A 17,451-nucleotide genomic window follows, 5' to 3' on the forward strand; every position below is an offset into this window, starting at 1 on the left:
TAACTCCCGGGAATGGCATGGTTGCTTTAACGTTTAGCCTGAAAGAAACTTTAAAAGATGGTAAATGGCCTGTATTTGTATAGCGCTTTACTAGTCCCTAAGGACCCCAAAGCGCTTTACATATCCAGTCATCCACCCATTCACACACACATTCACACACTGGTGATGGCAGCTACATTGTAGCCACAGCCACCCTGGGGCACACTGACAGAGGCGAGGCTGCCGGACACTGGCGCCACCGGGCCCTCTGACCACCACCAGTAGGCAAAGGGTAAAGTGTCTTGCCCAAGGACACAACGACCGAGACTGTCCAAGCCGGGGCTCGAACCGGCAACCTTCCGAATACAAGGCGAACTCCCAACTCTTGAGCCACAAAGCCAGATGACCTTTGACAGTACAGAAATAATAAACATGTATTTTCTGCAGTTAAGGCTGAGCTTGTAAAAAAATTAAGTAAATTGTTGAGGGTGGTTTAAAAAACACTCGTGATACAGCCAGAAGCCGGATAGTTTATCAAACCCTTACAATGCTAAAGACGCTCTGCTGTACTCCAGAGAATCGAGTGCTAATTATGCACTGCCTCTTCCAGTTGGCCAGCGGTGACTTCCAGTCCTCTCTTCTGCAGCGGCCTTCCCACCAGCATGTTGTTCTTTGGTGAGCAGCTTTCGGGCTCCATAGTCATTACTTGAACCGAATACCCATGAGTCTCTGCTGCCCATGACCGGTCCAAGTCTACCAAGCCCATACACTGTTTACCTGCAGAAGGAAAAAAAAAAGGATCGAAATATTATTATTATTGTTCTATAATCAGACACTAAAATACTTTTACCTAAAGTGACTAATGTGTAAAAAACAATATTTAAAATCTTTTTATTTATACTATACTAGATATTAACGCTGCCCCCTCAGTCCACGCACTGACTAAAACATGTCATTTTATCTCATCTCCCAGATGGATCAGTCACAGAGGAAAACCAGGCTAGCAACCTCCCTGCAACTGGGTGGGAAAAAAGAATCAGTTGTTGCACTGAATCTTTCACATTTGGTGACCAATTGCTGTCTAATTTATAAATGTATAGAGACTGCCTACACGCTGCAATCAATGTGATAAGCACAGCTCATCTGCAATACAGGACTCGACTCACCTGGTTGCAGAATGACTGTATTTTGTATTGCTCTAATAAAAGCAAGGTTGCTGAGCACCTGTGATATTTCTGAATTTCCTGTTTCACACCTCTGAGGTTCTGAATGTAAGAGACTAATATGAATCTATGTCTATATAGACTGCAGATTTTCAGGAGTATATCACAGTGCCAATTTGACCCGATTCTAATGCAAACTAATAGTAGACTGTCTTCGTCTTATTGCCGCCTCTATGCACCGAAAGATGGCAATTGACTGCAAGTGGTGGCAGGTATGGTTCCTGTATTAGGAGCAACTTTTTCAAAGGCAATAAGGTTGTAAGTTCACTGCACACTGCAGCAAGAACTTTGGCAACTTCGTTCCAACTTGCTGCTCCTAACAGGACAGAAACTTTTCCGTGGGCACAGTCAGAGTTTTGTGTGTGAGCGATGACCCCACACAGTTTCACAACAGTTTGTCAAAAGCAACACTTAATCTATTAGTTTGATTTTTTTTTTCCACACAAATGTTCCTCCCTTAATGTTATTTATATGAACATAAACACACACAGAAAAAAAGAAATTAAGCACACAAAGTGAAGATTTCCCATTTTAAATGGTAAAAGTCTGCATTTAAACATTAATGGTGGTGGCATGAATCATTTCACCGCTCACGCCACAGACTGGATTCTGCTGGACTCTAAACAGACTTTTGCGCTCCATTTGTGTTATTATGACTGCGTTGCTAATTAGGTAACTACTCACTTAAAATTTAGGCAATAAAAACATAACAGATTGGCTCTTTTACTTTGACATAAGAGTCTCTTTATGTTTTTGAGGAAACATTTGCATAAAGACATTTGATTCCTCCAGGATCAAATGTCTCCATCCAGGAAGCAGGAGGGATCACTGATGTGTCTGATGAGCATACGGATGAAGTCAATCATATCCCAGTCACCAGATCTCAACCTGATTAAACATCCATAGATGTGTGACATGGTGTTCTCCACTGCCACCATCCAACCACCAGAAGACTTATTTGGGGACCAACGACATTCAATGCCTCCAAATAGAGAATCAAACATCTTGTACTTCTGGCAACACATAGAGGCTCAGCACTATACGAAGGCTGTATGTTGGTTCTTCTTATAACTTATTACATGTCAGGCGAAAATCAGCAAATCCCCCATCATTAAGGTCTTTATTGCTCTAAAGCTGTACTGCTTTATATACCATTTCTGCATATTTTCAATATTGTGTGTCAGAAGACAGTAATTCATATACATGGATTATCCAGCCTCATCTGTTAGGATTTCCTTAAAAACACAAACTTCAAATGTAATTTAGCAGTGTGTGGAAGCAGGTGGCAGACACACTACACGTGAGCTTTGCTCCGCCGTGTTGCTTTGACGGGCGAAGTCTTACCAGCAAGCTCAAGAGGGACGAGATCACACATAGTTAGAAAATGTTAGTGGGAGAGGTTGAGCCCTGTTAACTGATATAGAGAAGAAACTAGTGTGACAGGTGGTGTCAGGTACATATGAAAAGGCTTCACGCTGACGAGACTTTGGGGAGCCTTCTCGGAAGCTTTGATAAACTGGAGAGCTATCAGGGCGAAGAGAGTCCTCAACATAATGAAACCCTGTAGAGTGAAGCTTCAGCAGGGGCCTGTAGGGGTTCTGACAAAACATTTCCCTCTGAATCTGACAACACTGATCTAGCAGCTGTTCGCCGCAGCTGTTTTGTCACTCTGTACAAATCTCTGCTCTAACATGTTTCTCACATCTTGAAAGTCTAGACTTTTTAAGGAACCCGCAGCAGTGGGGCTACCGAACAGTGTAAGTGTACGAAGAAAGTATGTCAAAGGATATTACAATGAAAAGGTGCTTGTGTCCATCACACTGGACTTCATCAGTCAGTATCATCATGGAGGCGTCAGACTGGTTCCAGCTAGTTTACATATTCATTCTGCAGCAGCGCAATGACAAAATCATTTGAACAAAGTAATGTCGAAAGAAATATTCAGGAACATTGGAGCTGTTTCAAAGGCAAAGTGTGGTCCCAGCAAATACTGATGATTTGATTTTAAATTAGTTTTGATAATGATACTCGATGCTGTGTCTCTATGTGCAGCAGTTACCAGATACTGCTAAGAATGTTTAGCCTAAAAAAGTAATAAAGGACTGAACATAAATAATAGCGCAGGTCTAAAGAGAAGATTGCAAACAGCACCAATGAGTCTCCTGTCTGGCGGAAGCTGGACAGCCGTCTGGTCTGCGAAGCGACAGAGGATCATGTGTTCCTGAAACAAAGACAAAAAACGAGTACAGTTACTGCTCACTTATTGTTACGTGCATGTGGTGCAAGTGATCTGTTCATCACTGCGTTAAGATCAAGTATATCTGAAAATGTCCACACACTGCATAAAAGTTTAACTAATACCATTGTAGCTTATTTGTATCGATTCATCCTTTTTCTGCCTTGCTTACAGCAGTGGGGTCAAAAACATTCTCACTTGAGTATCGCATGGCTTAAAATTTCTATGTATGCAGCTCTGAGCACACGATGTACTACACATGCACTTATGTTCATTTGTTCAGATGAATTGATAATATTTTGGCAGTCAACAGTTAAGGTTACCGTGACCTCAAAAAGCTTCGACTATAACTCAAACAATCATACACGGCATTTATGATGAAAATGATACATTATTACGTATGTATGTACCACAGGATAACAGTCAGAACTGATGAAATCTTATATGTAAAAGTTCAAAGGTCAAGTCTGCAATCGCAGCAAACCACCCTGACTGGTTTGCAGAACCATATACCGCAGCCGTGAGGCAGTAATTCTAGTTTCTACCTTATGGTTCATGGAACAAGTGATTCATGAGAGCGTTAAGTCAGCTGAAACTTGCCTCCACTTTAATTGGTTCTATTCTTCACTCTGCGGGGTCGGCGCTGAATGCAAGGCCATGGAACAGGTGCTTAAAGCTCGTGTGAGCACCAATATCTCACACCATTAGCCCTTTATTCCAGTGATACACTATTTGTCATTGTGCTGTCATTCTGTTTAACTACTGTAGTTCGGAAAGAACAACTCTGGTTCTGCTGTAAAACGAGCGAACGCAGCTTTTATTTCTGTGACTCTTGTCTGGGACATTGCCTGGGATGTCTGGTGCGGAGGGGCAAAGAAACAGAAAGCAGTGGGGTTCCCTACCTTGAGCCCAAATAAATAACAAATGCCAAACATGTTTGTCGAAAGGAAAACCAAGCAGGGAGGCCGAGGAGATTTGGAGCTCAGGTTTAAAGTGGAGGATAATATGCCTGCTGGTATAAACAGAATATAGATTTCTCCTGCTGGGTGGCTGCATGCTTAGTGTCTTCCTTATTGTGTGTTTTTTTCCTCTCACTCAGCTTTTTGGAAAAATCTGAACTCAGTATCACGTAACACTGTAATTGCTCAGTGGCTTCTAAGTATAATACTATGTTTTGTGCCTCTTGGGCCATGTAAAAAAAAAAAAAAAAAAATCTGATTCTTGTAGCGCACAAAGAAGTTAAAGGTGGTCCAATGTTGTGACATGTCAACTCTTGAGGTTGCTATGGTTAGGACCTGCAGCTTCTCCTGCACAGATTTTCCCCAGGGGCCCTGACAGGTCCCATATATCATCGCGGGATAGGCCCTCCCGGAGCACAGTGGCGTGTCTGTGCCGAGTGATAAGGGAAGTGACTTGGGAATCTTTGTTTGCGAGACACTGATAAGCGCAGAGATCTCATCAGTTCTTCTAAGTTTCTGATAAAATAAAGATTTTCATCCAGTTTTATGAATGAATTGGAAGAGTTGTTAGATTTTTGTTGCCTTTAGACTGGGTGGATTAAAGTCAAACCTTTTAAAGCTGTACACACAGTAAGTGTACATTAATGCACTATATGTAAACGAGCTATAACCAAAACGGAGCCAACTCACAATAGTTTGGCTTGTTTTTTTGCTCCTAAAGTATGAACCATTTGAAGATAATATAGGAAATTATTTGTTAAATTCTACCCTAAACTACTGAGTCTTGTCCTCAAAGACTTTTTTCCATATTTAATACTGCAACAGTTTAAAATTAGTAATCTGAAAGTTGCTAGTAGTTGCTAGTGAGTTGCTCCTAAATGTAATCTCAATCATGAATACACAAATAGATTTTATTTAAAAATATTTTTTATTAATGCCACTTCCCAGGAGCAGATGTCCCTGCAAATTCCCTCGAAAGGTTAGACCGTATAATGTTTCTTTTCCCCCTCACAAAGCTTGTAAAGATGGCCAAGAGCTAGATCTCAGACTCTGCAGATCTCGGCTAGCGTGTTACGTTAAGGCTCATGACAGATTTAGAAAGACTACAAACAGTATGGCTGTTTGTAGTCTTATAGTCAGGAGAAAGCCTCTTATCTCTGAAGGAAAACATGGCAGCATGGCTTAGCTTCGCCACAGGACCTTGGCACCTTGCGGTCATTGAGTCAAACACGAACTCCTCTGTTTACCAAAGTATTTCAGAGTCAAACGTGAGGTCATCTGTCCAACAGCTAACGCTTGGCTGAAAATGGGTCAAGTAACAGGACAATGATCCCAAACACAGCAGCAAATGTGCAACAGAATGACTGCAAAAGGAAAGAATCACAAGTTCAGATTTGAACTTGATTGAAACCCTGTGGTTGATGAAACGATCTTAAGAGAGCTGTGCAAAACCCAATGAACCAAAGCAACGCTCTAAAGAAGCTACTTAATTTTTAATCTACTGCTTCTTTCATTTTGAGTTTGTTTTTTCTTATATAAATAAGGACACGGTGTAATACGTGCACAGAGTCCTTGTTTTTCACATGTATTGACCTGCATGTGACACTTTCCTTGTAAAAAGTTGCTGTAAACCTGTAATCTGTATTAAACACAATAAAGAGAATTAATCATATTTAAAAGCATACCTTAGATGTCAGAGTCTCCTGGAACATTTTGCTGTAAAAAGAAAAAAAAAGTAAATAAAAAAGAAAACACAAAAAAGTTTGCTGAGAGAAAAAAAATAATGGAAAAGTTCTATACAAACAAGATGAATATGCAACAAAATCAAAGTCCTAAACCAAACAAAACCCATGTGCATAATCTCCAAAGCAGGGAAAGAAGGACTTTCATTACTTTTGTTTTGACATGGGAGTAAAGTTTGTTTGAGATGGTTAAACATGGTTTGGTTTGCTTCATGCTAATTAAAAATCAACATGAAACAGTTCAAGGGTTAGGGGCCAGTGCGGTCACATGGAGAAAAGTTTAGCACAAACTTTCATGGCCTTAATGAAACAGGCAGTTTAGAGCTTCACAGCTCATAAACCCACAGACTGCTTGGAATGTCTTCACCTGCAAAATATCCACGAGTACCTGGAACACGACCTGAGGCCAAAACTCTAAAAGTAGCAAGATGAAGATTGACAGAGTCAGGTGGGCTAGTCCTCCTCACATTTATACCCCGCAGAAACAAAGCTTCTTGTTATCTATCACAGCTGCAAAGTCATTTTTAGTGTCATTCTTTAATATTTTATGAGGACTTGGGAGGCTTGAAATGTCACGGGAAATGTGAAAAATGTAAAATATTTATGTCGTACACTGAAAATCACATAGCAGGAGTCAACCGTTTAATTGTTATTCTACATCAGTGCAAATTCCTTAAACCCCAACAACAGCAACGTCGTGCAAATATCTTCATTTGGTTAGTGACGATTAAAAACATCTAAAATATTGGACTTTCCACATTGTTATGTGCATATCCCAACTTACATTGGGGAGGAAGTGGAGAACAAGAACAGTCAATTTAAAGACTGACATGTAGAGTCAGTTTTACAAAATGAAGCATCTTTCTTGGCAGGAGAGCGTGGGAAGAGCATGTAATTGTGCTGCTAAACAGTGCATAAGAGAGCAACCTAAAAACTTTAACGAGTGGTCTAAAATCAAAGTTTACTGCAAAATAATCATGATAGCAATATTTACAAAATAATTAGCAATATCCAACAGATTATTTAAAAGGAGGAACTGTGCTTTCCAAGTACTTACATTTACATATGATAAAAATCAAAACACTTAGAGTGCTTATTAAGATTTAATGAGTTTTCTTCCCCATAAATCAAGTGTAAAATGTTTTGTAAATATTTTAAAAACCACGCTGATTGTATTTTGCTTGCAGACTTGTTCTACCTTGCCTTATGATCCATTGCTACATTTCCTTTCATATCACTAATGGTGATACCATCTACAAGTATGTGCGCCGCATCTCCTGCCTACTCCTGTCTGTGCATCTTTGTGCGTGAGATAAAAGCAAAATGGAAAACCTGCGTATTTACAGTCTTCTGTGGCATTATCAGTCGGCATTCCTGGATACAAGAGGTTACGTTAATGAAAACCTACATGAGAATATGCTGCTCATCTCTCACATGAAAGCTATTTTAAGAAAGAGTGTTATAATGAATTGAGAGACTTGAAGAAGCTTCGTGTGAATCACAGTAAACACGGAGACAACACTCGGTTGGCAGCCTGTGATTCTTGTACGATTCTCTTCAAAATATAAAGTGACACAACAACACGCAGAACGAAATGCTATGTTGCTATGGAACACGGCCGTGCCGTCATCAGACAATACCATCCAAGATAACACTGGAATACAATTTTACTTGATATATTAAAAAAAAAAAAAAAAGGGCGAGAGCAGCTTGTCAAACGCCCAATAAAGAACTGCTGCGCCCGCTAAAAGTGGAAACAACAAACTCGTTTCACCACTTCAGTCATATTTACAACGTCAAGCACAAGCAGGGTACAAAAACACAGAAGGAGGAGATGCTAGCAGCTGACGATGTGCAAACTAAATGTTACAAAAAATGACTCAAGAAGAGAAAACAGTGGCTGGAAGTCCTTGATACAGTTACACGAAGGTACAGGATTAGGCAGGTTTAGGAAACTCAACTTAATAAAATATGTCTCTATTTAAATTTTATTATGTAACAATATTTTGCAGCTTTCAGAAGATTTCAAAGGTTATATTACATTATATTATTATTTCATGGTAAAGCTCAATAGTAATGCACTTATCTTACACTTTAACTTAAAACTTCCAACAAAAACACATTACTATTACTATTATGCTATAATGCTCCGTCTCGTAGCCCCTTATATCAATCGACTGACACAGTGTGTCATCAATGAAAGCAGCTCACTGGAAAAGAAGGACAGCAAATGCCCTTCATTTTGTTTGCGTCAATAAATGCTGCCTGCAAGCTACAATCACCAATAAAACACTGTTCAGTATTTAATTAATATCATCAGAAATATCATTATTGCACATTTCCTTGAAATATCACACATGGTTTTGAGGCTGTATCAAGGAAGCCTTACTCACTATAGCAGCGGTCCCCAACCCCCGGGCCTTGGACCGGTACCGGTCCGTGAGTCGTTTGGTACCGGGCCGCGAGAGTTGAGGCTCAGGTGTGAAATGTATGGTTTTCAGGGTTTTTATTGGTTTTCAGCGTTATTTTGTCATCGTTTTTATCGTTTTTATCGTTAACTCGGTTTTCCTTGGTCTTTTCAAGTGTGTTATGAATAAATCTTCTTTTTTTCGGCACCGGTACTGGTTTTATTTTGTTGTATTTATCCGCGACACCTTAAAGGCCGGTCCGTGAAAATAATGTCGGGCATAAACCGGTCCGTGGCACAAAAAAGGTTGGGGACCGCTGTGCTACAGTACTGTACTCTTTGGATCATCATGCAAATAAATGAAACAAATTGTGCAAAAACGATTTTTGTAACTTGCTATGCTCACCCCGATGTGAAAAGGTCCAGTGAAGTAATCCAGATTGGCCTGAATGAAGCCGATATTTTTCAGACCGAGCTCAGCACTGCGACTCTGAGCCCTGACCAAGGACTCTTCTTTGTTCTCTATGAGGATGACCTTAAGCAATGACAGAAAAATCCCCACTGTGAGTAGCTGCTTCTTTTTTAAAAAACATGAAACAAGCACAAATGCATTTAAACTTATCCATCTACATATCCTTAACAACATTAAAACACATCACAAATATTAAAAATTCTTAAACAAACCATATGCTTTGTGAAAAACTAAAGCATTTCATGGAGATGCATTTAATTATTAGGAATAATAACACATAATAACAGAGAGGGATGGGAATGGAGAAGCAGGAGGGGGTTCTTGTAAAGTACCCGCTTTTGCTTCTTTCAGTAGTTCAATTCCTCGGAATTCTATTCTGCTTGTCTTAGAGGCTGGATCAGAGTCTCGCAGATGTTTAGCTAGCCTTTTCATTAAGGCAGGGAAGTGGTCCACTCAGGACCGGGTCTTTCCCTGCTGCATGTGCTAGTTGACTTCTTCTGGAGCTTCTGGAAAGCTTTGCACTCGTCAGGCCCATATGGGCTTCAAAGGTTCAGTAGCCCCCAGTGCACACAGCCAGCCCAGTGGTTTCCCAGCTGGGCAGCTGCCTGAGGGGTTAGCTGGTTGATCTTGTGTCTTTTGACGTGTCTTCCTCCCCTCCCCCCAAACTGGTCATGGTGGATGGCTGCTCCTCCCTGAGCCTGGTCCTGCTGGAGTTTTTTCTTCACACTGTCATAAAGTGCTTGCTCATAAGGCGTTGTCTGATTGTTCAGGTTTTCTCTACTACTGTAGGATCTTTACCTTACAATATAAAGTGCCTTGAGGCAACTGTTGTTATTATTTGGCACTATATCATTAAAATGTAACTAAAATTGAGATTAATATTAACAGGAGAGTAAAATGACTGAGGCGAAATTAAATGAATGTCATCAAGCAGCGACTCGAGTGTGTCCTGTATTTCGATAGGATCATTTGCTGCATGTGATAAAATTAGCACCATCAAAACTGCACGTTGTTGTTGTTGTTTTAATTATAATCCTAACGAGATCCTAATGAGAATCGATAACAGAGAATCGATAAGGAGTCAAATTGATAAGTGATATTTATAAAGGAATCGGAATCGATTCCCATCCCTAACATTTTTAAAAATGCCTGCCAAAAGTCACCACATACCACTCACGAACTCTACTTAACACGCAGCTAACACACAGAGACACACAACATCTTCATACATGTTACCTGGCAGTCTGGAAGTGTGTGAGCAAGAACAATCCCTACGTGGCCCTGAGAAAGAGCACAAAGAATAAAAATATGAAAACGCATGAAAAGAAAACAGCACACATCAAAGAGGGCATCGACAGAGTTATGATTAGTGTCTCCCTTTCCAGCCCTGACCCGTGCTGAGCCACTGCTCCGAGCCTGCATTTTCATTAGCACAATTACCAGTCTGCTTGTGCGCACCGGCCAGCAACAAAAGGCGTTTAAAAAAGGGAAGAAAAACGCGAGGGAGTGAGGGCTGGTTCCTTTCAGCTGGTCCCTAATGGAGCATCTATCGAATGCAGCCGTGGTCAGGTATAGTGATAAATATGCATGCTGAGCCGGACTGATGGATGAATACTCGTACCGTTCCGCTGCAGAAATCCACGATGGTGTATCCTGGCCTGGCGAGCTCTGTAACCATGGCAACCAAGTTATTCAGCTGTTGCATCTTCCTGACTGCACGGATATTTGACATTTTCCCTGCAAAAAAAAAACAAAAACAAAAACACTCATTTCATTTGAGCATAAAGTGGGAAAAAATAGACTTTAACATCAAATTCATCCAAAACCCCCCAAAAAACAATTAAGGGATTTTTTTTGTTTTTACACTCCCGGAGACGACAGCTATCAAACATGAATTACATTTTGTGAGGATTAGAAAAGCCTTCTTTATAGCTTAGTTGATCTGAGTCAACATTAGCCGTTTACAATAAACACAAGACTTTCGAATAAAGCACATTTTTCATTATTGTAATGCCGTCTTTCTTTCTGCTGTCAGGGAACAAACAGGCTTTTCCCGCAACTGCTCAAATTATGATTTACAGCCAGCTATTTCAGGTAATGGTTATAGCACACAGATGAAAAGGCCTCCACTCTCTCATCAGCATGTTTCTGGCCAACAGGGACCGCGAACAATCTTTCAACATCATAAAAAGCGGACCTTCCAGCCAAATTCAAATGTCCCCTCGTTGGTGGCAGAGTTTTCTGCTGCTGTGCGAGCAGTGTGTACCTCATTAACTCAAAGCGCACTGCAGCCTCCTGCATCTTCCGTTTTCCAGCACGTCACATCGGCAGTGAGCCGTTGACACGCTGTGAGGACACCATCTCTGGTCCATAAATCTAGAGTGATGAGTGTTTCATTTACCCCTGAGTCACACCCTCATAATCAGACGACTGGTATAGCAAAATCAAAATACTCCTATACTCATATCTAGCTCACATTGCTTCATATACAATAACAGGAGAGGAGAAAAAATTCATTCTGCCACAAATGGGAAATTTCACAAAGGAGCCATTCAGCCTCTCGCACTGGCTGTTACTGAGCTGATCACAGTTATAGGGAGAGCACAAACCATAAGTGAATACAGAGAAACATCGGCAGGATACTGAGAAGACTGCTCTTCGTTTGAATGGGTAATTTACACAGCTACAGATATTTCTATATATGCACAGCTCAACTCCAAAAAGGCCTTAAAATAGAAGGTTTCTGAAGGCTGTGAACAGAACTAGATTTTAATTTTAAATTAACATGCAAAGCATGATAAGATTTGACGGTGCAGGAATGGATGTCTGGGGCGTCACTAGGTATGCCAGGGATGCAAAAATGCAGTGCAGATTAGCTGTGTGTAATGTTTGATGTGAAAGACGCAGGACACGGGAGCTTTAAAACATCACCAGCTTATCTTTACTGATAAAGCTGATAAGACAAGCTTGGCCCATTTTGACAGACCTTTCCATTAATCCGACAGCCCGTGTGCTTCAAGTCTGAAGACGCACTTCACTTAGCACTTCACTTTCCCACAAAAGTCTTGATGGAAATCTCACCAGGTCAGACCGAGTACTGGTTTCAACATGATACGAGTGTGACTGCATACAGTCACGTTAACTCTCAGGCTCTCACCAGTTTACGACTGCGCATGCCTCTTGTGCATGTTTGTGAGGTGCTCAGCTCACTAGAGAATCCCCTTAACAGCAATAACATGAACACATTGCCATTTTATCTTATCGACTCTGTTTCTAATTTGCGATAAGATTAAGGCATTAACCTATGATGCCTCTCTCGCTACCTCTCTGAGCCTGTGAGGGACGTGCAAGGTGGCGTTTAGCACAGACACAGACAGACTTTTACCATGACCATGGCACGCCAAAGGTTTGGTTACAAAAAAAAACAACAACAACAACATTTCAATATATTGGACAATTTCTTTTCAGACACACAAAATATGCTATATGTAGTTAAATGCTTGTTTACAGTATGCCTGACTCTGCTTGCACTGGTTGTTACTTTCCAAACATGTGTTTCCAGCAGGGATGCTGCAGAGTGGTGGCCAAACTATAAACTATGCAACAAAAACACCCATAACACATCGAGCCAAGGAGTTTATTGAACTCCTCTATGTATACCAAAGTATTCTAGAGTCAAATGTGAGGACTGGCAGTCCTGAAATGCATCAATAATCCCACTCACAGCGGCAAATGGCTGAAAAAGAAAACAGTCAATGTCAAAAGTCAAAGTTTAGACCCCAATCTGACTGAAATGCTGTGGTGGGACCTTAAGCGAGCTGCACATAAACAAATGCCCACAAATCTCAATGTGCTGAAGCAACACTTTTAGACTCTCACACTCTGTGAGTCTGATAAAGTCTAAAAACCATTACTTCAAGTTATTGCTGCTAAAGATGGTTCTACAAGCCACTAAATCAAGGGGTGTACTTAATTTTTTACACACTGCTTCTGCTTTTTTTGCTTTGGTTTGTGTTTTATAAATAATCACAATGCATCTCGGGGTGTATTTACCACATTTTAAGGCTTTTTTTTTTATTATATCCTTATATGCAACCCTGTAGAATAGATGTGGCGTGAATAAGGCACGGCGGGACCATGGAGCAACGTTCAGAGCCATCTTTATTTAATTCACGTCACACCACAACACCCCAAACCCCTGAGTCCCTGTGTTTTTAACTAGGCGGGCGTGATTAAGGATGCCGTGCCGGTGCGTCCGCCCTCCCTGCACGGCACCGCAAACCACGCCCCACCACAATAGAATAAACAGTGTATTTTTCATTTGACCTTTCTTCTACATATACATTTATTAATACATAATTCTAATTTAATCAAACATCTGATGTTTAATGACAACAAAAGGTTTCAGATTCTGATTTAAAGCTCTACCTCTGCTCTGTAACAACCATCTTATATTGAATACAGAGGCTTATTTATCAAACAGGAGGGTTGAGGTTGGGCCCTCTGCTTGAATGAATAGTTTCACAAGTACATCACGACATGATGCCAGGGTTGCTAGCTAAGGAATAATAACATAAAGGGTAGTGAATACAACCACTGTGCCCGAATAAAGCTTGGTCAAATAAAATATAGCAATTGTGACACAGAAGCCTCAAAGGTCTTATCCAAACCCTAACTTACAAAAGAAAACCAATCACAAACCATGTAATTCACACAAAGCTCACTCTGAGAAGGACCCATCTACAGAGATTTTTTTTTCTTCTCCACTTTCCCCCCCTCATGCATCCCAACTAGATGTTCTATCCCTCAGTCACTTTACTTATAAAGTGAAACCAGCTGGAGCAATCACAAGTATGACAGAAACTGCCTGCAACTACCACCTAGCTCAGCCCAAATGATCCACTTGCAAGCAGAGCTGTTTGACAGGTACACATTAACTCAACTCTCCTCTATCATTACTAACCCAACATTTCAGCCATTAGTTAGGCACTGTCCTTTACAGCATTATGCCAAGTAATTAGAAAACCATGCATAAATTATCTTTTATGGGTAGAAGACTGACAGCAAGGACTGAATCTATTCACCTGAAACAGGAAATTAGAGTTTTAAAAAAAGAAGCTTGGCGAAAACGCTGAAACATGTGTTGTTGTAGACAAACAATTGTCACATTTACAGATATTCATTAAGAATGTCATGTTTTCTTAGAACAAGAAGAAAAACACATCATAACTGATTGGGCATAACTTTACGGCCTGATATTGTGTTGGTCCCCCTTTTGCTGCCAAAACAGTCCTGACCCATTGAGGCATGGACTCCACTAGACCGCTGAAGGCGTGCTATAGTATCTGGCACCAAGATTTCAGACACAGCTTCCTTAAGTTCCCATGGATCAGACTTTTTTGCCCAGCGCATCCCACAGATGCTCAATTGGACTGAGATCTGGGGAAACTGGGGAACAAGTCAACACCTCGAACTTGTCAAACCATTCCTGAAACAAGAGGCCACAGCCTTCAAGGAATACTGGTCCCATGAAAGGGTGTACATGGCCCGCAACAATGCTCAGGTAGGTCCGTGTTAAAGTATCATCCACATGGATGGTAGGACCTAAGGTTTCCCAGCAGAACATTGCAAGCATCAAAACTGCCTCAGCTGGTTTGCCTTCTTCCTATAGTTCATTATGGTGCGGTCTTCCCTTGGTAAGCAATGCACACACACCCGGCCATCAACGTGAAATAAAAGAAAACATGATTCATTTGACTAGGCCACCTCCTTCCATTGCTCTGTGGTTCAGTTCTGATGCTCGCCTACTCAGTGTTGGTGCAACAAAGTGTGATGCGTTGTGTATTCTGACACTTTTCTATCAGAACCAGCATGAACCTTTTTGGCAGTTTGAGCTACGGCAGCTCGTCTTGACCACACAGGCCAGCGTTTGCTTCACTAACAGATGTCAAGGTGAAGTCATAAACAGTGTCATAATGCCTGATTGATGTCTAAAATCCGTATAATCGGGCAAAACATAAATGCAAGTTTAATTGATGGATTTATAATCACTCTGCTATCCATAGCTTACACACTGTATATATGCTTAAATACAATGTAAGACCAAAACAATGATTTTGGATTTTCTGCTTTACCTGCCTACATGGGAGAAAATATTTATTCATTGGTTATACTACACAACCACAATCCCAGTCTCCGGTTGAGAAACGTAATTACTTCTTTGTTCCGGATTATGTTTCCTTGACCTCTCAGTATATTCTGCTGACATGTTCCTTTGGTTGGAATCTGATGGGGTTCAGGTGTTTTCTTCTCAAAGAGTTTTGTGTTTAACCTCCTTCCGCAGGCGAATGCGAGCCGAAAGCAAGCACACTGATGTTGGCGGAGGTTATGAACAGGTGCACGGACGCCATCCCACCCAGATAACTCCAGGCACAAAGCCAGAGATGACAAACCCAGTAAGAGGCTTGGTATCACAGAAACAAGTTTTCTGTTTTCGTAGGAGGCTGACTCTGCTTTGACATCTCCCAAAGCTCAGAGAGGAGAAAACATGCTGTGGCAGCATCACTGGAGGGAGACACAGGATCCATTAATATGTGTGTCCTCTGCTGCTAAAAGGTGCCTAGCACTTCTGCTGCTGGCACTGAGCCCCGATCTACCGCCTTTTTCCCCTGATGCTGCAGAACTGCCTTCCTTATCAGGGAGGTCCATCACACAGATTAGAATGTAAACACATTTCTGTGGCACACGGGACCTCTGTATTCTGCAGGATCCAACTACCATCTCTAAGAGGACATGCTGGTTTAAAAAGCAAATATAAGAAGGGGCTGGTTTGAGATTTAAAGTTGAGATTATTTAATGTTTGACTTCAATATTTTACATTTTTGGATTCCATGTTTGTTTGGAGAAATTGCTAACTCTATTTACTGCCAGAGTGGCAAAAATGTAGGAGAATGTTCTCTTTGGAAAACAAAAAAAATTCTCCAACTCTTTTTTATTTCCCAGAGTCTGATTTGCGTTTGAATTTAGGACAGCGCATTTGTGTGCCCGGAAATACCCATGCATGCCATCAACTGTTAAAAGTACCACCTTTTACATAGAGATCCTGCTCCATTTAATCCCTAACACCATTGGGATAGAAAGTTTCCATATGTTCACGTAACGTGCACATGCCAGAGTAACTCAGCCTCAGACGTGTACCAAAACCTACAGGAGCTATCTGCTGGATGATGCTATTGGTTCTGCTGCTATAGAGGAAATGAATTTCCAAGAGTGGAGCATGTCTGCAACAATGTTCCCTGACAGAGTAATCCATTTACAACCACGAAATATGAAGTCACAGGATGTCATGTGAAAAGATGGCGAGCCAGAAAAGCGACAACTTCCAGAGAAACTCATTATGCGAATCACATATGGACAGCTTTCCATGGCATGCAAGCATATGGCTAAAAAGAACTATAAAGAATAGAATACAGTATTTTGTATGTCTTTAATATTGTGGCAGTGAATGTACATTTAGATATTGTTGCAATAAATATAAATATTTACCTAAGCATACTAAATTATGTAAATATAAATCTCTGTGTGGGTTCAGTGTTTTCCATTTTTAAATAGTCTTTATCTGACAGAGGTGCTGCAAAGTGCATGGGCAATTTTAGAGTCATTATCTCCATTAGGCTTATGTACAATAATGCTTTGACAATATGATTTGGGGCAGCTGTATATAATAATAGGATGAGATTATTTTTTAAATATATAGGAACAAATGTTATAATATTGACTGTAAATGGTGTTTAATGGTCTGAGACGAGTAATTTATGTGTCAGTACATATAAAGTAAATAAAACACTGGTTTATTCTTTGACATGGTAACTATGGAAGGAAACTTAAATACTGCATTCAGTTAAAATATATGTTGTATATTTTTCATACCATACAGTCTACTGGAAGGAAACAAACACAGAAAAGTACAGACAAACAAAGGAGAGACTTTATGATGGTCACCAGGGTGAAAAGAGAAATGCACATATTGATTTTGAAATAAGAAAGGCTGGAGTTTGAAGAGGGAACTGTTGCATTCAACTGAATACATGTTTGCATAACTATAAATCAAATAATGAAGTCATATCCAAATACCGATATAGTTATATATCTGTTGATATAAGCACAGGGAGACCCAATGTGCTCAAGTGTTTCAGAAAATGAAATGGCAACAGTGTGGATCATCTTCACAACCACTTCGGCAGTTCTTCTGAACGTGCTGTGAACGCCTGGATCCGGCTTAGGTAGCCATGAATACGGCAGAGTGTCAATTGATAAGTTTGATTGCGGAAGTTTTGCAAAGAAACAATAGCAACGTTTTCTTGCCTTGGCAGCTGCTCACAACAGTGTGTGTGTGTGTGTGTGTGTGTGTGTGTGTGTGTGTGTGTGTGTGTG

General features: G+C 40.7%; 1 protein-coding gene across 1 annotated transcript in view; it reads right to left on the minus strand.

Annotated features, from left to right (window-relative positions):
* Positions 1-275: 275 nt before the first annotated feature.
* Positions 276-17,451, minus strand: part of gstcd (glutathione S-transferase, C-terminal domain containing) — a 42,969-nt gene continuing 25,793 nt past the window's right edge. The window contains exons 6-10 of the mRNA XM_042227706.1: positions 10,640-10,755; positions 10,255-10,299; positions 8,870-9,081; positions 3,354-3,454; positions 276-756 (exon numbers count right to left, since the gene is read on the minus strand). Of these exons, the coding sequence (XP_042083640.1) occupies positions 566-756; positions 3,354-3,454; positions 8,870-9,081; positions 10,255-10,299; positions 10,640-10,755 (665 nt within the window). The 3' untranslated portion in view covers positions 276-565. The remainder of the gene's footprint in view (positions 757-3,353; positions 3,455-8,869; positions 9,082-10,254; positions 10,300-10,639; positions 10,756-17,451) is intronic.

The sequence above is a fragment of the Haplochromis burtoni genome, unplaced genomic scaffold (assembly GCF_018398535.1).
Source record: "Haplochromis burtoni strain Fernald_Lab_line unplaced genomic scaffold, NCSU_Asbu1 Contig_277, whole genome shotgun sequence".
NCBI lineage: Eukaryota > Metazoa > Chordata > Actinopteri > Cichliformes > Cichlidae > Haplochromis > Haplochromis burtoni.